The 22,984-nt window shown below is 52.2% G+C and overlaps 1 protein-coding gene across 21 annotated transcripts in view; it reads right to left on the bottom strand.

The window, feature by feature from the left end:
• The window catches only part of CUX2 (cut like homeobox 2), a 245,999-nt gene that overhangs the window by 15,731 nt on the left and 207,284 nt on the right, over positions 1 to 22,984 (bottom strand). For 10 of the 21 annotated variants that reach the window (XM_073222297.1, XM_073222276.1, XM_073222279.1 and 7 more), the window contains 14 exons: positions 22,308 to 22,431; positions 20,409 to 20,485; positions 19,502 to 19,568; positions 17,906 to 17,954; positions 17,359 to 17,505; positions 13,950 to 14,054; positions 10,683 to 10,874; positions 10,527 to 10,585; positions 10,001 to 10,049; positions 9,826 to 9,925; positions 8,000 to 8,674; positions 7,090 to 7,191; positions 2,359 to 3,155; positions 1,444 to 1,603 (listed from right to left, as the gene is read on the bottom strand). In XM_073222297.1, coding sequence (XP_073078398.1) covers positions 1,444 to 1,603; positions 2,359 to 3,155; positions 7,090 to 7,191; positions 8,000 to 8,674; positions 9,826 to 9,925; positions 10,001 to 10,049; positions 10,527 to 10,585; positions 10,683 to 10,874; positions 13,950 to 14,054; positions 17,359 to 17,505; positions 17,906 to 17,954; positions 19,502 to 19,568; positions 20,409 to 20,485; positions 22,308 to 22,431 — 2,703 coding nt within the window. Of the gene's footprint in view, positions 1 to 1,443; positions 1,604 to 2,358; positions 3,156 to 7,089; positions 7,192 to 7,999; positions 8,675 to 9,825; positions 9,926 to 10,000; positions 10,050 to 10,526; positions 10,586 to 10,682; positions 10,875 to 13,949; positions 14,055 to 17,358; positions 17,506 to 17,905; positions 17,955 to 18,706; positions 18,848 to 19,501; positions 19,569 to 20,408; positions 20,486 to 22,307; positions 22,432 to 22,578; positions 22,721 to 22,984 lie in introns of those variants that run through there. The other 11 variants (XM_073222280.1, XM_073222285.1, XM_073222289.1 and 8 more) reach the window with 9 other exon arrangements.

Genomic DNA, 22,984 nt, shown 5'->3' with positions numbered 1-22,984 from the left:
TAAATGCCACCGATATGTGAATTTTGCCACAATAAAAAATTAATTAAAACAATTAAACATAACAGAACAAAACAAAGGACGGGAACCCTTCACAGCCCTGGGCTCTGGAGTAGGCACTTTTGTGGGCCTACTGGCTGACAGCCCTGTGTTCTGGTCTTGGCTCTGCCACTAACTGGCTGGTGACCACTGGCAAGTCATTGTACTACTCAGACCCTTGATTCTTTTTCTGTAAAAGGGAATGACAAACAGTCCATCTGGTCCACCCTTGTAAGGGTTAACGGAGAAGAACTGCAAGCGCCCAGCATTGTGGGTGGCAAGTGGCTGCTGTCCTGTCATGGCCATCAGCCTCATGGGGCAGAGGACTTCAATGAAAAGCTGTCATTATAAAATATTTCAAAGCTATAGACTAATACAGAAAAGAAAATATAAGCCCTCCCTGCGTTCCCTGGGCCCACCACATGGATAGATGTTAACGCTATCTTACTTGCTTCAAGTCTCCCAGTTTGTTTTAAAGACAAAAAAGCAACAGAGACAGGCAGAGTCAACTCTTCCCTCCGTGTCTCTTCCTGGCCCCCTCCCTGTCCAGTGCAGCTCCTCTCCCCAGGCATGTGGTGGGGGGGGCTCCTTTTTACATTAATGCATAAGCTTGCCGATTATCTCATGGGGGTTAACTTCTAAAATAAATATCACCCAGGACGCTTGACGTTACGTTGCTGGTAGTTTTCCTGTTGATACCTGTGGATCTGGTTAACTTCTGTGAACCCGAGACATGGTTTTGTCCTACTGACTGATCCCCACTTAATGGATGGGCCAACTGAGGCTGAGCGGAGGTTCTCGGATGCAGAGCTCAGCCCCTCCTGTCTTGGCCTTTCTCTGGTCCCCATGGCCACGGCCCCTCATTCCCCTGTGGGGCCTGGGTGGGCACTGCACCAGGGCCCCGACAGACATGTCCACTTGTCATCCTGGGGTGGCAGCTTGTGCTCCCTGGAGTCCCCCCCCTCGCCCCCTCCCTCCAGTCTCTGGCTCTGTGACTTTGAGCAACGTTCTGAGCCTCAGTGTCCTCACCAAGGCGAAGTTCAGACTCCACCCTGTCTGTGCATCACTACTGGATGGATAACAGCTGCCCAAGACCCTGTGCTAAGGATTCTGAGGCTCCATGCTGGATCATGGGAACAGGGATCAATCGGTGATTCCTGATTCCCAGCAGGGCCTGGGAGGGTGGGGCTGCGCCTGCAAAGTATTTTTTTTGCTTGCTCTGGACATCCTGGCGCCACCCAGAGGTTTAAAACCAGGGATAGCTGCATCCCTCTGGTTGAAAGGGTGGAAAGGGAGCAGGGAGACCAGCTGGGAGCACCCTGGTAGGTGGGCAGGGCAGTGGGACGCAGAGATCTCTGCGGTTCTGGGCGTTGGCAGCATCCCACCAGAGGGCCTGCCCACACTCACCCTGGGAGGCACTGGGCTGCTGGCTGGCGGCCTGGCCGAGCTGGTCGGAGAGCCACAGCTGCATACGGATAAAGGGCTCCCGCCCTTTCTGCGTTAGCTTGCTCCATGGCTTTGGTCGGGACAGCATGTCGCTCACACTGCCCTGTGACAGGCCCAGCACCTGGGGATGGGTGGGGCAGGAAGGGTAGGTCAGCAGGCCCCTGGGACACTAACATCTTCTCCCTTCTGCCCCCAAGATCCTTAGGGACCACTGTTCACTCTTGTTCCCTCAGAGGCCAGGACTGCCTCCATTTGTACTTCATTTCCTAGGTGCCTGCTGTGTGTCTGTGCCCTGCCCTCCACTTGCAGTGCCCTTCCCAATATCCCTACATGTAAAAATCCTACCTGACTTGGAACCCTTCAAATGCCTCCTTCTCCAGGAAGCCCTCCTGTGTCTCCTGCTTAGGTCACTTCTCCCTCCTCTGAGCTCACCTTTGCTTGCTCCTCTGCTAGGGCAGAGGTGATGTTAAAAACTAATTAACTGCTGATACTGCAGGCACACCAAGTAATCAGGAGACCCCTGGCTGGGCTGACCATAACCCTTTAAACAGCTGGACCAGGGGAGGGTAAGAGTGTCCTGGAGAAGGGGAGGCAAGGGGCTATTCCTAACCAGATGGAAGCGTTTCACTCCTTTAACAACTGCAGAACTGAATGCCAGCTTTGCCTGTGACCCCATTATCCACAGGGCCCAGGGACAGCATTTGGGGTCACGCAGACCTGGCTTTGAATCCTGCTTTTGTCCTGCTCTTGCTCACACACACATACGCTTCTTCCAGACCACGAACACCGGGGGCTGGGTCCTCAGGTGGTCCTCCCTCCCCAGGCCCCACGGGCCCCGCGGCCTGAGCCTCCTGGGGTGGGCTTCACTCGCTTCACCTTCTCCCCGAAGATCCTCTGGCAGATTCCGTTCTTGGCTAGCTTCTCCTTGACCTGGCGCGTCAGCTCCAGCGTGTCTACCTCACGGTACATGTAGAGCTCGTACTGCTCGGGGGTCAGGGGCGGCACGGTGGGCTTCAGTGTGCGGGGCACATATGCTGGGTAGTAGGCCAGCCGCCCACCGCTGCCTGCCTCTGGGATGCCCCCCTCGGCCTTGAGCTCACCCACTCTGGGGGGCTCATCCTCACCCCCAGCCGCCTCATCCTCGGGGGCTGCAGGGGCCTCGTCCCCGCGGGGCCAGGCCCGCCCGTTGGGCTGTCCAGAGTAGCCAGAGGAGGAGGAGGAGAGTGAGGGCGAGACAGAGGCATAGGGGCGGCTGAGCAGGCCGCGGTCTGAGGCCCAGTGGTGGTCAAAGTAGCCAGCGTCGCCGATCTCTGACTTGACCTTCCGGATGATGCTCTGCACGAAGGCGGCGGGGGACAGGACTGTGAGGGATGTCTGTGTGGCACTGCTGCTGGTCCCCCCGATGCCACCGCCACCACTGCCACCACCGTCCTCCTGCTTGACACAGGCTGGGGCCCCACTCTGGCTCATGGCAGCCAGCGAGGGCCGCTCTGGGGGTGAGGGGGGCACCGACTGGCCACACGGGCCTGCCTCCATCTCCAGCAGGGCCTGCTGCTGTGCTTGCATCTCACGGCGCGCTTGCTCCAGAATGTTCTTGATGGCATCTTCTGAGGTGCTAGCAGGGGCAGTGCCATTGGTGATGTTCAATTGGGCTGTTGAGTTCTTGGGCTCACCTGTGAGGAGGAGGATAGGGTGGCCAGAAGCCCTTTGTCAAGGCATGACTTGAAGGACAAAGATGTTCATTGCATCAGTACGTATTTATAACAGCAAAATAGTGCAGGCAACATCTATGTCCAACAACTGGGGACTGGTTAAGTAAATTATGGTCCATCAATATGGCAGAATATTAGTCAGCCATTAAAAATCAGGTGGACAGTGAGATTTTACCATATGTGGGTAAAGTGCTCACAGGGATGACATTAAAAAAAAGACTTGCCTTTTGCATGTGCTACAATCCATCTCTGCAAATGTTCAAAGACAAGGAAACACCATAACAAACAAAAGAAGCTGCTTCACTTATTTCAACGGCAAAATAATGGCATGATCCCAAATGCCCATGGAGAAGAACATGGAGAATAAATAGTGGAATGGTCACACAATGGAATACTATACAGTCGTGGTTGTACAACATTGTGAGTGTACTAAATGCTGCTGAAATTGTTCACATTAAAATGGTTAATTCTATGTTATGTGAATTTTTCCTCAATTAAAAAAAAAGTAATACATGCCAACTGTGAAGAGCTAAGAAAGCACAACAAAATTAAGATGCCCTCTAATCTCTCTCCCAGAGGCAACCACGTGAAATATTCTCATGTATTTCCTTCTGGTCTGTTTTCTAACTCCATCCATGGATGATCATATTTGATAGAGGGAGTGTAGTCTGGCTTGTCCCCACTTAGTATCAATATGAGTATTTTTTCCTGTGATCCACCTGAAGCAATATTCTCTGCTTTACTAACCTGATCCCCCACTGTTGGACACTTAGGTTGTTTCTAGTTTGTTACTGTAGTGAATCATGATAAAGGAAGAGCTTGTATATAAATCTTTGTCCCCATTCTGGACATTTTCTTTAATTCCCCAAAGCAGAGCTCTTGAGTTAGCAGCCAGCCACATTCATTTCCTTCCCAGGGGACTGCTAGTTGCTCTGTTTAATATCGGCTCTTGTCAGGCATGTGGGGCAATAACTGTGGCACATATCCTCTTGGTGAACTCTTCACAGACCCTGAATGGAAGCCCCCTGGCTGACCCACTTGTGCAAATGTTTCTTCTGCTGGGATGTCTCCTTTTAAATTTCCCTGCTGCTTTGTTTCTGACCCCCAGGGGAAGAGCACTGTATGGGGAGTCAGGAGACCTGCATTCTCCCTCGGTCTCTGTGTTAACTATGAGCATGTCTCCCATCTCTGGCCTCAGTTGTACTGTTTGTTTAATGGGGGAGTTAGATTAGATTGTTTCTCATGGTTCTTTTCACCCCAGTATTGTGTTTCATCCACACTTGTAACCTGTGTCTAGCACACAGAAGTCACTTAAAAAATGTTTACTAAATGACTGTCTCTTTTGCTATAGGAGCTGACCAACAAGAAATTAATGTGTACACATTGAGGCTGAGTGGATTATATGGGTGGGGCAGTGTAGGCTCCTAGAAGGGTAAGCCTCCTTTGCCTTTCCCAGGGACCAGGTGGGAAGGAGCACCCTTTGGAAATTTGGCTCCCAGCAGCGGAGGCTGGGGAATCGGGACATTTGCTCTGAGTTGCCACCAGGGGGCAGCAGACACTGCGAAATGGAGTGGGAGGTCTCAAGCCAGCATCTGGTTGGAACTGGGAAGTCTGCACTCTGTAGTAGGACACTGTGCTGGACTCAGGGATGTGACTTTGTTCCTGGCTGCAGGATGTTCCCAGACTTGTGGGAGGGACAGCCACATCAGCAAAAGCGTTTGTAACATAAACAAATGCAATAAGACACAAAATAATGATAATGTCAAGTATAAAGATGGTTAAACTTTCAGGACACTTACATGTCAGGCCTCAGGGTATGTGTGTGCCAGGCCTGATCTCATTTATACTCACACAATGTAAAAAAGGAGTACTAATACTGTTCCTATTTTAAAGATGAGAAAATGGAGGCACACAGAAACTAAGTAAACTTGCCCAAGGTCACATAGCCAATAAATGGCAGAGCCAAAAACTTGCAGTCAGGCTAACCGTGGTTTTACTGCACCAAACAATACAAGTAATTATGGGGGATCCAAGGAGGAGCTGTATCCAATCTGTCTGGATGGGGTTGGATGACTTCCTATAGGAGGTGACTTCTGAGTTGATTTGTAAAGTATGAGCAGGAATTGGGCCAGTGAAATGTGTCTAGGGTAAGGATGGCATTAGGGGTACAGGAAACAGCATGAGAATGGGCATAACTATAAACAGTTCATATGAGAGGCACATAGACAGGTTGGGAAAAGTCAAGACTATAGGGCCTGTAGGCCTTGTTGAGAAGCTGGGATTTTATCTTGAAGGTAACAGGGAGTCATGGAAAGATTCTGAGTAATTATATGACCATGTGTGTGCTTTAGCAAGATCTCTTTGGCATCTGGGTGGAGAATGGGCAGGAGTGGGGCCTAGTGTCATTGGCAAGACCAGTGAAGAGGTTGCATCAACAGTCCCAGCAACTGATGGTAGCGGCTCACTAGGTTGGTGGCAATTGGGGTAGGGAATGGACAGGCTGAAAAAAAAAAAAACAGAGAGTGAATGACCCCAGACAGATTGACTGATTGGCTGCCAGGGATGAGAGGCCAAGGAGCCCACATTTTCTGAGTGAGACCATTCCAGACCAGCTGGTCCCTTGCCCCACACTGGGACCATCTGTGACAGGTTCCCAGCCCCGATTGGTGGGTTTGGGGAGTGGCTGAGAGGTGGAAGACAGTAAGTTCTGTCTCAGTGTGGAGTTTGAGAGGCCAGTGGGGGACCCTGGTGGACACACCTAGCCACAACTGGCGTAGGAACTCTCAAAAGAGTTATGGCCTGGAAAGGGGGCAATTTGGGCATAACTGTTTGCTGGGACTTCCAGGAGTGGATTAGCTCACCTAGGAAGAGTAGGAAAGTCAGAGGGTATGGGGTGGAACTCTGGCAGAACCCTATGTTTGAGAGGGTGATGGAGAAAGTGCACTGTGATAGGCTAAGTAATAGTCTCCCAAAGATATCCACATCCCAATGCCTGGTACATGTGAGTATGTTACTTTACATGGCTAAGGGGACTGTACAATGTGATTAAAGTTAAGGATCTCGAGATGGGAGATTATCCTGGATCATCTTGTGGCCACAGAATTCCAAGGGTGCCTATAAGAGGGAGGCAAGAGGATCAGAGACCGAAGACGTCATGACGCTGGCCTTGAAGATGGAGGAAGGGGTCACGAGGCGAGGAAGGAGAGCGCTTGTAGAAGCTGGGAAAGGCCAGGGGACGGATTCCTCCCGAGAGCCCCCAGAAGGCATGCAGCCATGCCCACACCCTGACTGCAGCCCTGTCAGGCTGATTTTGGACTTCATACGTGCAGAACCTAAGACGATGAATTTGGGTTGTTTTTAGTCACCTAGCTTGTGGCTGAAGGACAGCACTAGGAGACTAACACAGCGCCCACTGGGCGAGGGCAGAAGGCGTGGTCTGAGAGGGAGGAGGAAGCCAGAACATGTGTCCTTGGCAATTAGAAAGTAGAGGTGTGAGAAGGAGGGCAGGGGGGAGGCTCAGGCCTGTGCGCATTTGACACGCTGCTGCGCGCCTGCCATCACTCCATCTCCTGAGAGCTGAGGGTGAGCCAGAGCAGTGCTGCCGACAGGGCTCCACGGAGAGGATGGCTGGTGGTTGTGCTGCCCAATACAGCTGTTGTTCAGCACCGGAGACATTGGCTGGTGCAGCTGGACAGCTGATGTTGCAATCTCATTTAATTTTAGTTAATTTGAATGGATATGGCCTTATGTGGCTAGCGGTTATCCGTGAATAACATGGACCTGGTGCTTTCCAGGCCTAGACCTTGCTTGGCTGCAGGTTTTAAGAGGCATAGAGGTTCTGACCTGCTTGAAATCCCCTCTGGGGCAGAAGGCCTTGCCTGCGGTGGTCACTCACCCCCCTTCTGAGACTCGATCTCCTTCTTGGCCTGCTCCAGGATGCTCTTGATGGCATCGTCTGAGCCTGTCTCCGGTGTGCGGATTCTCGGGGTGATACTGCCTGGGGGAGGCAAGGAGGCATCTGTTGTGGAGACCCATATGTTGGCAGTCAGCCCTTGGTGGCGGGTGGGGCAAAGGGCTGGTCCTCTCCTCTCTTCGGGGCCTCAGGGCCAGGAAAGTGAGGGCCAGGCCATGAGCGTATATGGCAGGACCACCACTTAGCTGCTCTGTGTGACAAGCCGTGGAACTACAGGTGTTCTGGTTTGCAATAATAATAGAAGAGTAACAGCAGCAGTGATGGCAGCCACTACCACAGCTAACAGCTCTCAAGCATTTACTACATGCCAGGTGCCATGCTGACGCTTTATCCTCATTTAGCTCTCAGGAGGCTGACAGATGGGGAAACTGGGGCACAGGGAAGCAAAGGTGAGTTGCCTGAGGTTACCCAGCGGATGAATGGCACAGCTGATATTCAGACTCAGGTGTTTGTGAAGCCAAAGCTTGGGCCATTTGTATGGATTACCCTAAAATCAAGTTTGACAAGGTTGGTGGTCACCCAGGCCGTCTTATGGAGGGGTAAACCGGGCTGGAAGTGCTCAGGGAGTGCCTGTCAGGGCAGCCCCTGGGGCCTAGCCTTTCCTTACGACTTTCCCTCTGAGCTGTACCACTTGGCTGGGTGGGGTGCAAGAGGCAGCCACAGGCCCCTGGAAGGAGGGAGTGAGTATGTATTTCCTTACTTTACAGAAGGGCAATCTGCGGCCCAGAGAGGCAAAGTCACTTCTTCCACTTCACACAGCTGAGAGGCGGCAGAGCCCTTGCCCTCAGCCGCCAGCCAGCCCTGAGGTCCAGCACCTCGGGGCGGCCCTCACCTCGCTGCCGCACCTGGATGGTCCTCAGAGCCAGCACGTTCTGCTCATCTGACAGGAACTGCTTCATCTTGATGAAGGGCTCTTTGCCCTTCACTGTGAGCTTGCGCCAGGGCTTGGGGCGGGCCAAGATCTCGCTGACTGAGCCCTGCGACAGCCCCAGCACATAGTGGCCAAACACCCGCTGCCCTATGTTGTGTTTGAGCAGCTGCTCCTTCACCTGGAATGCAATCTCCGCCGTGTCTAGTTGCTCCTCTTCTGCTCCGGCCCCTGCCCCAGCTGCACCGCCTCCACCACCATCCACTGGCTCGGGGCCCCCGGGAGGCTCAGGGCCAGGGGCTGGGGTGACAGGGGCTGAGGGGGCCTTGGTGCTGTAGAAGGCTGGGGGGAACACCAGCAGGCCGCCCGCCTCCCCCTTGAAGGCGGCTGGAGGCATCATGTGCTTGGACAACAGTGTGTCCCCTGCCAGTCTCTCCCCCGAAGCCAGGCTGGGGAAGGGGGACAGTGAGAAAGTCCGCGGGCCATCAGGGCCCAGTCCAGGGCCCAGCAGGGGCTGTCCCGGACTTGGGGAAAGGGGATCTTCGGGCCCTGGTGGTGGTGGGAGCTGCAGAGGGGATGGGTAGGACTGCTCCGTGCCCAGAGAGTCCTTGATGGAATCATCCTCTGAAGGGTCCTCCTCTAGAACGTCGAGAGACAGACAGAAGCAGACAATGATGGGCAGAGAGAGACAGAGAGACAGGGGGAGAAATAACAAGAGAGACACACAGAGAAAGAGCCACGAGAGACAGAGATAGTGAAACAGAGGCAGAGAGAAGTAACATAAGAGAAAGAAACCATGCACACAGAGACACACAGAAATAGGCAGAGACAACAAGTCAGCCAGAGACAGAGAGATGGAGGGCAGAGACGAACAGAGGGAAGGGCCAAGGAGATGGAAAGAGAGACACATACACAGCAACAGAAATAGGGGAGAGCGGAAGGGGGAGGAGAGGGCAGGAGGGGCGGAGGAGGGAGGTGCTATAGGTGTCCAGCAGCACTAAGTGCCGCCCGGGCTGTTTCTGCCACCCACCCCCTCCTGATTCTCCAGTCGCCATCCTTCAGGGCCTGCTCCAAAGTTCTGGGGAGCCCTCCCTCCTACCATCAAGAACACTAGCTGAGCACCTGTTATAGGGCCAGCACTCCAGCCTGGGCTGGGAGTTTGGGTTGATGCCCACCCCAGCAGGAAGACCCATTCCCAGGTGCCCACCTAGCCGGCAGCCGCCAGATCCCACACGTTTGCATTTTCTGAGAGCATGGCACCCACAAAGTAGGTCCCATTACTGCCTGCATTTTATAGATGAAGACATGGAGGCAATACAGAGTCTTGGCTGGGGTCACATGGCTAGAAGGTCAGGGGGTCACAGTGTGGGAAAGAGGCAGGTGCTGGGAAGGTGATTTGGGGAAAGAGCAATGTCTGCAGGCCATTTCCCCAGGGTCTGCTGCTGAGGGTGCATGTGAACACCCTCCTTGCCCCCTGTGGCCTCTTCCTGCTGCTTATGAAGTCTCAGGGATGTGTGGCACCTTTCAGGGGGCCTTGGGAGGGCCTGAGCGAGTTGTGTGCCCTTGAGTGTGGATGTGGGTACCCTGTGGGACAGCTGCCAGCGGGCTTGGCCGTGGACGGCCCCCAGCTCAGCGCCAGGCATACAGCCAGCGCCGGCGGTGTCCCAGCAATGACGACCCCTTTCTCCACCTCCTGCCCATGTGGAAGGCAGTGGGGAAGGAGAAGGCAAGAGACCCAGAGGCAGCCCCCTCCCAGGCCTCTCAGCCCCAAAGCATTCCCCCTCCCCTACCAGGGCTGGCCAAGAGACTGGGTTTTTCCAGAAGGAATTTCTGCGTGGGGAAGAAGGCCTCCTTTGCCAGGATCAGTGAGTCTTCAGGCTTGGCCAGGCCCTGAGGAGACAAGAAGCCAGGCTGAGCGGGCATGGCTGGTGGAAGGCTCTTGGGGGCAGAGGTGGGGACACGCACCTGGGGGAGGTTGCACGTGCTGGAGGCCAGCTTCATGGCTTTCAGGATGCTGCCGGAGGAAGGGGAGAGTCTGAGGCCAGCCAAGCTCCCTGGGCTGGGGGAGGGGCCTTGCAAGAGGCACTCCCACCCATGATCTCCTCACCCGGACCCTGCGTGACGCTGGACCCACTGCAACAACAGGCCTCAGGGAGCAGGCTGCGCAGTGGTGCCCGCCTTACCTGGAGGACTGCTGTGAGAACCACCTCCCACACCTCCCATGATCGGCCTGGACTCGCCTGATTACGGCATCAGCCCCCACTGCTGACACCAGGGCTACCTCGCATGTTCCCTATGGGCAGCTCTCGGTGGCAAAGCACGAGGCCTGGCTGAGTTTCAATACCAGCAGAGGGGCCAGTGGGGCGGAGACAAGGGTACCACAAAGTGGGGTAGGGTGGGAGGGAGGAATACAATGAACTTGGCCAAGGGCCCCTTGCTGCCTTCCTAGGCCAAGGGCTGGGGGGGTCTTGGAGCCCCGTCTGCATGGTACCTCAGCTCTGTTTTAATTTCTTCATAGTCAGACTGTGCCTGGAGCTTCTCTTCCAGTTTCTAGAGGAGCAAACATACATGGTGAGATTGGTTCATGCCCTTCTGCCTGGGGACACTGCCTGTCTCCTGCCTGCCCGCCTGCTCCTCCGAGACCCACCTCTATGGCCTCGGACTTGGCTGAGAGCTGCCGCTCCAGGTCTGCGATCTGGCTGGCGGAGGCCTCCTCTAGCTCCTGCAGAGAGCTCTGGAGGTGCTGCACATCCTTCAGCAGCCGCAGGATCTCCCGGTCCTTGGAGGCCAGGGCAGCCTCGAGCCGAGGGCCTGAGCAGAGCGCAAAGTTCACCTTGTCCTGAGGGCAAAGTGGGGCTTTGAGGCGCTGAGAAGTGCGGGGTGGAGGGCTGCAGGGCTGGCTTTCCCATCCCTGAATCCCAAACAAAACGGGAAACTGTCAGTGGTACGGGCCTGCTGCGGGGCCCTCCACGGTCACGGAGCCCCTTCCCACGGGCCCGTGGCTTGCTTCTTCCCACTTCCAAGCCTCTGCTCAGGCCAGTCCTACCAGCCTGGGTGACTTTCCACTATTCATTAAAATAAATCAGGAGGGTGGGAAGGCTTCCTGGAGGAAGATGTGTCTAGACTGTGATAAAGTTCAAGAATAAGTTAATGATTTGGAAAACTGCTTGACAGCATCCATTAAAGGGGAACATATACGTTCCCACTGTTGGTATACATGCAGGAGAAATCCTGGCACCTATGCACCAGGACACATGGACACCAAGGTGGAGGTTCACAGCAGCCCCCTGGTAATAGCCCCAAACTGGAAATCCTCTGCATGCCCACCACCACCAGAATGGACGAAGAGATTGTGGTATATTCACACAACACAGTACTATATAGCCATGAAAATGAGTAACTGACAGCTACCCCAGCACAGTATGATGAGTCTCCCGGGTACAGTATGAAGTGAAAGAAGTCAGACACTGAAGCGTGTGTGTGTGGTCCAGTAAGGTCAGAAGCACAAGCTGGCAAACCCATCTATGCTATTAGAAGTCAGAAGCGTGGCTCCCCCTGGGAAGTAGCACCTGGAAGGGAGCAGGCACTGGGGGTGTTCCGCTTGCTGACCTGGAGGCTGGGTGGTTATGGGGTGTGTTCACTCTGAAAACTTCAACATACTGTATGCATGTGATATGCATACTTTTCCTTATGGATGTTATACTTTAATAAAACATTTGTTAAAAAGAACAACAACAAAAAAAGGCAGTAGTTGGGTGAGGAAGTGATAGGAATATGGTGTTCCCAGCAGAGAGAACATCACAGACGAAAGGTTTGGGTTTCCAAGTCAGGCGCAGGTCCTACCCCAGAGGGATGTTCCATTTCATTCCAGGCAGCAAGAGACCCTCCAGGTTAGACATGAGACCTTGCAGACATACCACTTTAGGGGTGGTTCCTTCTTCCTCCTAATTTGCCACCACCCCCGATCCCCATGGCTTCTCCAGGTTTTAGGAAATGGTCTCTTTGTTCTGGATGAAGATGAAGAGGTTGCTATTTGAGGGGACCTGAAGTCAGGCTAGTCTTGAGCTCAATTACAAATGAATCTAAGAAGGATTACAAAGACACACACATGTACCCTCTACCACTACACTATACCCTCCACCCCAACCAACCCTGGCCATTCTTCCTGGGAGATAAATGCCAATTAAAACAGGAAGCGGATGCCATTAACACATTAAATTAATTAGCACTGAGCATTGCTGTTCCACTGTTGTGCTCAGTAAAGCTCACCCCCCAAACCAGCAAAGTTCCCTGTGGCTGATTAGCACAAACATTTGCTGGGTTCCATGGGGGTTAATTAAGAACCACTGGCAAATTCTCTCTGAGGTGTCCTCATGAACTCTCTTGTCCTCAGTCTCTCTTGTGCTCACTCACTGTGTGTCATGCAGGCATCCAGGAACACAACACATACATACTGCCTCCTGAGACAGACACCGGTGGACACGCTTATGGACACAGTACACACTGACACACGTACCTGCCAGAATACTCATGCTGACATGCACTCACTGAGAAATGTGCAGCTGTCAGGAGACATGCATATACGGACATGTCACCATGACACAGAGACTGACATATGTGCTTAAAGAGGCCATGTGCTCACATGGGCAAAAACACCCCAACACACCCAAATACACTCATAATAATCATTAATAGCATCAAATATTTACTGAGCACAGACTATGAACCAAACACCACTTTAGGTACTTTATATGTAATCTTCTCAATAACTATATAAGGTAGGTCTTGTACAGATAAGGAAACTGAGGCACAGATAGATTAAGGATACAGTTATTTGCTCAAAGGTCATAAAGAGACAACACATACCCAGTAACACATGTTCATAGAGACATATTCCAATATTTAAACAGAAAGATACAGACACATGGGTCTGTGTATCAGGGTGTCAGGTGAAATGAAAATATTGCCAGCCACTTCAGGTTCAAGGTGGAGACTGCAAATTACTCAGAGCAGACCTGTTATTATGTAAGGAATGTGAATGTAATCCCTTATGCAGAGATCTGAAGGTGGCCCAATTTACACATGGGACCCAAGGCTTTCTGAGCCAGCAGCATCATGCTCAGAACAGAAGGGTAGGCTTGGGTGGTTCTGACTAAAATCCCCTGGCAGGAAATGATCCCAGGACCCCAAAGGAAAAGGAAGGAAAGATGCACTGACTAACCAGGACTAACATAGGAACCTCAGGGTTGATGACTAAAGACTGGCCTTTGTAGCATGTGGCTGGATAGGAAACCCCATTGGAATCACCCTGGAATGTTTTGGGAACCAATGGATGATATGACCTCAGATCTTGCTATGTGGCCCCACTGTGGCCTGTCAGGGACTGAGAACCAGCGGGGGGTCCCCACTGCAGTTCCCGCAGCCACCAAGCAGCGTGAGACCAGTGGTCAGCAGCGACACCTGGTGGCAGCCATTAAAACTGCACAGCTGCTTTTGTAATTAAATTCCCCATCCCACCCCCTGCTGCTGGGCATCAATAGGCATGATCCTTTATGGCCCAAGTAAGTTCCTGGCATTCTTGGGCAACTGCGAGTAAGGGCAGTATCCAAAGGAAGGCACTGGACTTTATATTAATGAAGATACATGGAAGCTGGAACTTGAAAAATTAAAAGAGCTGTGGCTGTATTTTGACCCTCAGCTGGTAAAGCAAGTCTTAGTAAGTAATTATGTTTAACTACACACTTACCTTGGCAATTAGAGATGCTATGCCCACTGTATGCACAGAGACCCAAACACATTCATATGTACAGTTTCACATAGATGCTGATGATCGACCCACAAAATGTCACCCACATATTCATACCCACAAAATGGGCTTTCCCAACCTTTGCCCCTGACTCCCTGCCATCCTTACCCCACTGGGTCCCTGCGGGGAGCAGCAGGCCAGGCGGATGGAGCTGTTGACAGAGGCAAGCTGTTCACGAAGACTTTCTACCTCCCTCTGGGCGGCCTCTGCTCGCTGGGGAGGAGAAGGGTGAGGTGGTTAAGAGGTGAGAGGGGCTACACCAGGTCTGACCCGGGTCCTCGCTACCTCCCGGCACTGGCCCAGGCAGCGGCTGGGGAGGCAGGTCTCCTAGGGCTTGGGGTCCTACTTTCTGGGTCCTGGACCCCTGAGTTGGCTCTGGTTCCTCTGGAGAGCTTGGAACCCCAAGAGGATCCAGAACATTCCCACTCCATCAGGGAAGGAAGGGAGAGGCTGTCTTGATGGGGCTGGCAAGTTTCCACACATTGCCAGGCTTCCGTCTGCCAAGTAAACTTCAGGCCTGGCTAATCAGAAGGCCACTGTTTGGCCACAGCTCCCATGCTACCCAGTGTGGAAGGAGTCCTGGATGGGCATCTATGGAGGCACCTCCCCAGCCCACAAGCTGTAGCAGGCCTGTGGTCAAATTACTTCCTCTCCCTCTCAGATTTCCTTTGTAAAATGGGGCATTGAAATACATCTACTTCAGAGATGTGCTGAAATACATCTAATCAGAATGCCACAGTTTACTGAATTGGGTCTATGGTGGATCTTAACTCTTCAAAAATTTTTAAGAAAAAAGCCTGGAGAGAAGCATCAAATATTAACAATCTTGCCTTGTGGCTTTAGAGAGAAATCTGTATGTTGTCACTTCCTGGTTGTGTGACCTTGGGTAAGAGACATCTTCTCCCCAGCCTCAGTTTCCCAATCTATAAAATGAGGATTATAAAAGCAACTATCTCATAAAGCTGTTTTGCAAAGTAAGTGATCTCATAAATACAACTCAGTAGATATTTTAGCTTGGTGCCTGACACATAGAAATGTGTCAGTAATTTGCTAACTTCATTGACCATTATCAGGGTATATGGGAGCTTGGACCATTATGTGGAAAATTAAAGACAGCTGTGGCTATATTTTAACCCTCAGCTGGTGACTTGAGCCATAGTGATTAAGTTTAACTTACAGTGTGACCTTTCCAATCAAAATGCTTTGCCCACTACATGTACACTGACATCCACACACATCCATGTTCTCATTTTGTTAATTTATTTTTTATTTAATAACTGATTTGTTTATTTATTGGTGTCCTGTCTTGTTCCAGAAATGTTTCAAGTTAGTTTTGTTGGGGAAAGGTTTTAGGTGTGTGGGGTTATAGAGAAAATATTTTTATGTTTCTGAACAATTAGGGCTTTCCGAGTAAATTTGACTGGAACTTGGGATGTGGCCTTAGAAATCAATTTATGACTGATCAGCTGGTGGAACTCCAGAGAGATCTACCTCCCTGGAGGTATGTGTTTACATTTCAAGGGGGGATGAGCCCCCAGACCATGGAGATAACCTCCTGAGTTGTAAATCTGGGTTTCAAGCTACCAGCCTTATCTTCTCCTAGAGAGACGTAATTATGTTCCAAACTCTAAAAGCCCAGGGTCCTTACCCTTTCTGTTCATCCTGACACTTGGGAGCTAGATTTTGCTCCCTCTTTCATAAGGTCCCTCTCCTACATAGCCTCCCAGATTCCTACCTGTGGGGTTCCTGGCTTCTAGTACAAACTCTGGCGCATGTAGGATGACATCTGCTTCTCCACCCCAGGGGCAAGGATTGGAACAAACTGGAATGGCTGTTACTATGTGATAATATTGATCTGCTCTGCTACAGAGTCCTCTTGTTCACATTCAAGATCCTATTAATAACTACAAATAAAAAACCTAACATGATGACACTTATTTTCTTCTTCCTACTTTGTATAATGAGCAGGTTTTAGTTTTATACTTAGAAAAAAATGAACATTAAAAAAAATGCTCCCTATTCAAACTACTCTAAGACCTCTTTTCTTTTCTTAAGCCCATTTGATTGCCAAAGACCCAGAAGTCTGATGGCACGCAGTACTGGGGTGGTTACGGGGAAGCAGGCCCTCTCATACCTTGTCGGAGGAAGTATAAATTGGCTCAACACCATGGAGGGCAGTTTGGCCACATCTGCCAAATTAGAAATACAGACATCCCTTGCCCAGCAATTCCATTTCTAGGAATTTACCCTATATATTGGCATGTGCATGTCTGAAATATCTGTATGGGGTTATTCACTGCAGTATTGATGATGATGGTAAAAGACTGGAAATACCATAAATGTTCATCACTAGGGGACTGGTTAGACCAGGGGTTGGTGAACTACAGCCTGCTGCCTGTTTCTGTAAACAAAGTTTTACTGGAATACAGCCATGCTCATTCATTTCCATATTGTCCATGCTTTCACATATGGCAAAGTTAAATAATTGTGACAAAGACCTGCAAAGCTGAAAATATTTACTCTTTGACCTTTTACAGGAAGTTTGCCATTGCCTGGCTTAGATGATGGTTCATCCATGTCGTGTAATACTACGAAGCTCTAAAACAGAAGACGCTACATATACAGATGTGGAATGAGCTCTAACATATATATATGGAAAACATAAGGTTCGTGAGAGTATGTGTAGTATGTTATCATTTTTGTTTTAAAAAGGGGTAAAAATAGATGCATGCATGGGCCTGTGAATGGATCTCTAGAAGGAGACCCCAGTAACTGGTAAGCAAGGCAGCCGGAGAGAGGGAAAGTGGTAGGCCCCGATCTGGGAAGGAGGCGGAGCTCCCTGGGGATGCTCCTCTGTACCTTTTGGAGCTGTGAACTATGTAACTGGATTACCTACTCAGAAGATTAACCTAAAAATGCTGTTCTTTTCCAACTTTCCTCTGCAGGAGGGAGCACTGGCCTTTATGCTTGCAGAGCTATGCCCCTGGACCTTAGCCTCTGTGCTGTCTTCTGCCTGGAATGCCCTGCTTCAAGAGAACAGTGCCTGGGCTTTAAAAGGCAGCTGCAAAGTGTTCTCCACAAGATCTCCCTCAGCTACTCCCAGGGAGATGACCACTTGCTCTGTCACATCACTGGCCCTCCTGGCTGTGCCCCTACCGGCTGCAGGCATTGCAGTGAGGTGGGGAAAGGTGTGGTGGGTCCCAGAGACTCCAGGCAGGACTGCATGGCCACACCTCACCTTCTTTCAACGTCCTCCCAGCTTTGCCCACCAGATGTCAACACATCTGAAGCCAGAGGCAGGCAGGATGCAGGAACCCCATTACATCCCTGAAAATGGAGACTAGGATTGGCTAACGGGCTTGCAGGACCCAGGCTGGGACTCGAAGATGGGGCCCCAGGGAAGACTGGGCTCCACCCAGGGCATGGCTGATCTGGCTGGGATCGGTTGAGGAGGCCAGGGGAGACCGGGTGGGGAGGGAAGGAGGGACAGCAGCAGCCCGAGCCTGCCCCTCCTCACCTCCCTTGGCTCCGTGGGGCATGGCTCCTCGCCCAGCCTGGTTGGGAGAGGCCCAGGTCCCAGCTTGTCCTGTGGGCTGGGATCACTAGGCTCTGCTCTGCTTCCCTCCTTCTCCTGTCTGGAGACACCTCCTGCACAGCGAGCCACCTGGGAAGGGCGCCCATTATTCTGTGAAGGCTGCCTCCTGGCCTTTAACCAGACAGTTCTCTGGCCTGGAATGCCATCCCTTTACATTCCCGATTTTGGTTGACTGTCAGGTCTTAACTCCATGGCTTTTCCTCTGGGATGTCTTCCCGGATCCAGGAGTCTGGGTCTGGGGGGCCCCTTCCCTGACCATTGCTGTCTGGATCACTCTACTGAGCATTCTATCTGTATCCTCACCCTCCCTCTTCTGGCAGCTCAGGGACAGCGTCCCAGACATCTCCCAGGCCCAGCAGTCAGCATGGCATGTAGTTCAGTAAGTATTGACTAAGTTCAGTTCCTTCCTCCTGGCCCGACCCAAGACCCCCACCGTAGGCAGAAGGAGTGCCCAGCACCATCCCCTTACCTGATTTGCTTTCTCCAGGTTGGTCATGATCAGGCCAACTTCATCTGCCCTGAGACGGAAAGATGAGGCCCTGAGGAAGGGCTTCTGGCAGCCACCAGGGCCCCTGCCTATCCTGACACCCCCAGCCCCTGCCTGCCCCCAAAGGTCTCAGAACGGAGGGTGAGGAGGCTGCCTTCCACCCTTCCTGTTGGAGAAGCCAGGCTTGGGGGAAAAGAATCCAGGCTGCGGGAAACTGGGAATGGGGCCTCGGCACTGCAGCTTTTCCAGGCAGCTGGCTTCCCATCTCCCTGAAGGGTCCACTCTGAAGCTGCCCATGGAGATACATCCCCCAGCCTTTGTCCCTGTTCTGCCTTCCACCTGGAATGCCCTTCCTCAAAAGAATAGGCTCCTGAGCTTTAAAATTCTGCTCCAAAGTGTCCTCCCAGGAGGCTTCCCTCAACTACCCTGTGGTGGTCATTTGTTTATTTTGCTGCGCCACCTGCCAGATTGCCAGCCCCTAGGGAGTCAGGACAGGCCTCATCCACTTTTGTCGCCCCTCTGCCCAGTTGTGGGTGGGGACCACAGGAGGCCTGAGGGGAGCATTTGGTGACTAGAAGCCACACGTGTGCCTCCTGCATGTGCAGGGCCTGCTTTTGCACAACTGTTCCCACTGCCCAGAGCACCCTTGCTGGTGTTCTTCCCACGGCCTCCCCCTTCTCATCTGCTAGGTCTCACTCTGAAAGTCACCTCCTCAGGAAGGCCTCCCTGACTGCTTAGGATAATAGAACCCGCCTTCCCTGTTCTTTCCTTTGTAGCATTTACCGTGTGCCCAGACAGTGCCGGGCATATAGAAGGTGCTCAGTTGCTCAATAATGTCTATGAATGAATGGATTTATCACTGTACAGCATCAGGTACTGTCTCTTCGACTGAGGAGGAGGACAGGGTCATATTCAGATGTTTCTTCCAGGGACCCAGCACAGCACTGGGTAAACAGGAGGTGCTAAGTAAGTGTTTGTGCAATTAGAGATGTGTTAAAGCCTAAAGAAATACTGAGTCTACAGTAATTTAGGAGCATGACACTCAGCCCTGAGTGCTGGACTGTGCAGCTGGGGAGTAGGGACAGCCTCTGGAGGCTAGGGTGAGGCAGAGGCCCCTGCCCAGCAGACCCTGCTCAGTGACCCAGAATGACATTTATAGTATGTGGTGCGCTAATGGCACAGCAAATGCGCTGTGCGCTGTTGGGTGGGGTGCAGAAGGTGCTTAAGGAAACAAGCGCCTCGGGCAGAGAAGTCAGAGGGAAGGCAGAAAGAGGCTTGTCTGGGAGGAGGAGGGGGTGGTCAGAGGGAGGGGCGTGTCCGGGCGGGCCGGAGGGTGGGGGCGTGTCTGGGTGGGCCGGAGGGAGGCGTGTCCGAGCGGGTCGGAAGGAGGCGTGTCCTGGCGGGCCGGTGGGAGGGGCGTACCTGGGCGGGCCGGAGGGGGCGTGTCCAGTCGGGCTAGACGGAGGGGGCGTGTTTGGGCGGGCCGGAAGGAGGAGGTGTGTACAGGCGGGCCGGAGGGCGGGGGCGTGTCCGGGCGGGCCGGAGGGCGGGGCATGCCTCAGCAGGGCGTTCACTTACTTGGATGCAGCCTCTTCCTCGTATTTCCGCCGCAGCTCCAGCAGCTCGGTCTGTGTGGCCTTTAACGCTGGGAGAAAGTAAAGAGCCAAGGTGAGGCCCCTGCCCCCAGGCAGGTGGAACCCAGTCCTGCCGCAGGGCCGGAAGGCAGGATAAGCCTCACGGCAGGGCGGGAAGGCCTTTTCCTTAGTTACAACTGGTGACAGGTAGGGCTTCCTGCCCCTAGAGGGGCTTTAAGCTGGTGGAGGGATGTGGAGTGGCCTGGGTGCTGAGGGCAAATGAGATACGCCTCTATGAGTCTGTGAAGCTTAGGGAACCCGTGGCCTTGGGAATGCGTCCCCCAATACCCTGAGGCCACCCCAGGACCATCCATGAACTTGCCCACCGTGTGGCCTGGACCTGGCAGGTGATGGGGACAGGGAGGAGCAACAAAGTCAACAGGTCTGTGCACATTAAAACGCATGAGAGATTTCCCGTACAATTCCAGGCTTCTGATTTCTCCAGGAAAACTGAAGGGACTGGTGACACTGGGCCAGATGGCAGTGCCTGGCTGGTGCTCAGCAGTGGCCACCTCTTTACACAAGGTCTGGTTACTTCAGTTTACCCCAGCCCCCACCTCTCCCTAATACTGCTATCCCTAACCAGCTGGCTTGACTGTGTGCCCAGCGCCTGTAGGCACTGTTTGCCACCCTTGATTTATTTCTTAAACCCTCTCTCCACAGCACTGTGGCCTCTGGGGGCTGGGTCTTGGAACCCCCTGGGTAATTAGGTTTTTCCTTTCTCTTCCCAAACTCCCTTTTTCCTCTGCTGATTCTAGACCACCTGAGCCTTGTTCACGGCCTCACTGCCCTCTCCCACTCTTCCTCCTGGTCCGACAAGGTGGGAGCGCTGCATGAGGCCAGATACATACCTGAATGTAGGACCTTGATCTTCTCCTCTGCCTCCCCCAGTCTGGCTGCCAAAGTGATCTGTACTTCTTGAAGGCCCCTGCGGAGAGGCCAGGGCTGCTCAGGGGCTCTCCTCACCCCCTCGTGGGTGGGCCTTGCCTGGGCCCCTGAGTCTGGCTATGCTGGCCTCCTATCCACCCCGCACCCCACCCCATCCCACCGCCTGCTCCCTGTAATCTGCACTTCTTTTTCATGAGTCCTCCAACATGGTATTCTGGAATTTGGCTGCCCTGCTGTTTTATTGACTGTGTGGCTCCCATTACGGCTGATTCGGTTAAATTTCGGGCCCTCCATCAGCCAGCAACCTTTGAGCTTCAGTTTCCTCATCTATAGAATGGAGTCTCTGAAGGGGCCTGCTCAGTAGGGAGCATGAAGCATTCTCAGCAGGTTCTTGGCACTCAGTATTTCCTCAATATCCTTAGTTACTGTTACTGTCCCTGGGGAGATATTTTTTCCTCTCTCTGTGGCAGGAGTTCAGGATGCCCAGCCAGCCCATCGGGGCCTGGCTCAGGTGTGGTGCAAGTGTCTCAGCAGAGAAAGGGGGGCTCTGGCTGGACTAGGGGAGGGTTTTGCAGAGCCTGAGCCTTACATTGGCTAGCCCAGAGACTCTGGGAAAGGAGCCACCCCCCCACCCTTTACCACATTCTGCCCCAGCACCCTGACTCATGCCACTCCAGCCACACTTGCCTCCTTGCTGTTCTGGCACACCAGGCATGTTCCTACCTCAGGGCCTTTGCACTGGCTGTTCCCTCTGCCTGTAACAGTGTTCCCCTGTATTTCTGCAGGCCTTACTCCCTCACTTCCTGAGGGCTTTGCTCACTTTCTCAGTGAAGCCTCTCCCAACACCCTATTTAAAACTTCACCATCAATCTCATCTTCCTCCTCACTTGCTTTCATTTTCTTCACAGCCTTCATCATCATCTAGCGCACCATGTATTTTATTTATCTTGTTAACTCATGTCTTCCTCACTAGAAAGTAAATTCCAGAAGGGCAGGGAGTTTTGTCCATTTTGTTCACTGTTGTGTCCCTATAACAGTGCCTGGCACACAGCAGTTGGCTCCACAAACATATAGAATGAATGAATAAATAAGTGAATGAAAGAAAGGATAAAGTAATGAACACCAAAATACTGTCCTAGAAATGTCCCAGAATACAGATATTATTCCTTCCACACCAATTTTAAGGGCAATCATTGATTGACACACATTTCTCCATGTGAGCACTAAGCACCTACAGGCGTCATCTAGTGTCATTCACAGCAGCCTAGGTGTTAATGCCACTTACTCTGACCTGTGACTGTCAGCGTGATGTGTCTACTTGACTGGCTGTAATGCCCAGTTACTCAATCACACTCATCGAGGGGGTTGCTGTGAAGGTGTTCTGTAGATGGGGTTAACATCTATAATCAGTTGATGTTAAGTAAAGGAGAATAGTCTCAATAATGTGGGCGGGCCTCATCTAATCAGTTGAAGGTCTTAAGAACGAAACAGAGGAAGAAGAAATTCTGCCTCAAAACTGCAGCACTGGCAGCTGCCTGATAGTTTCCAGCCTGCTGGCTCCTCCACTAATTCAGAATTGCAAGCCCCAACTGTACGAGCTAAGTCCTTGGAATATGCCTCTTACTCAATTAAAATAAATCCTCTGGAGAACACTAATATACCAAAATTAGCCCCATTTTCCAGATGGGGAAATTGAGGCTCAGAGAGGTGAAGTGACATGCCCAGGGCCAGCTGCTGAGCTGCTGAGGTGGGGCTTGAACCCAGGCCTGCATCTCCATCTTCAGCCTGCACCTGGATTCCCAGGGGGCCCACTTCTGTGCCAGGTGGGGCAGCAGGAGCCCACCCACCCCTCTCCAACTCACTTTTGTTTCTCTGTCTCATTTCTCTGCAGCAAAGTTTCTGTCAGGAGGGCTTTGCTGGGAATGCTCGGGAGGCGGCTCCCCTCAGTCAGCGTGGGCCCAGCCGGAGACGTCCCCTCTCTCTGCTCTGGAGGAGAAAAAGAGGGAAAACCACTCATCGCTGGGAGCAGCATGACAGCCAGAGCCACTTTCTACAAACCAGATCGATTGATAGTGCTGGGGCAAGAATCAATTTCCCAAACTCAGGCGTTGGAGAGAGAGCAGCTGTCGGGACCTGCTGTCACTGTGGTCGCCGGGTTGCAGCCGTGGAGAGCGTGTGTGCTCGAAAGTCCAGTTCCCGTCGTGCTAGCCTCAGACAGCACTTGCAGAGCCTTCCTCTGCCCTTTCCGACGTGGTCCTGCCTCTTTGGCTGTCATCTTTTTTTAAAAGTTGTAGTGAAATATATATAACATAATATTCACCATTTTAATGTGTACAATTCATTTACATTTAGCATATTCACTATCTTGTGCAAAAATTACCACTAATTCCAGAACACTGTTATCATCCCAAAAGGAAATCCATCTCCATTAAGCAGTCACTTCCATTCACCCTCCCACAGCCCCTGGCAATCACGGATCTGCATATTATGAGTATTTCATATCACTGGAATCATAGTATATGTCCTTTTGTGACTAGCT

The sequence above is a fragment of the Manis javanica genome, chromosome 15, assembly GCF_040802235.1.
Source record: "Manis javanica isolate MJ-LG chromosome 15, MJ_LKY, whole genome shotgun sequence".
Classification (NCBI taxonomy): domain Eukaryota; kingdom Metazoa; phylum Chordata; class Mammalia; order Pholidota; family Manidae; genus Manis; species Manis javanica.
Note: the sequence above shows the minus strand (reverse complement) of the source record. Positions and strands in the feature narration are given on the sequence as shown.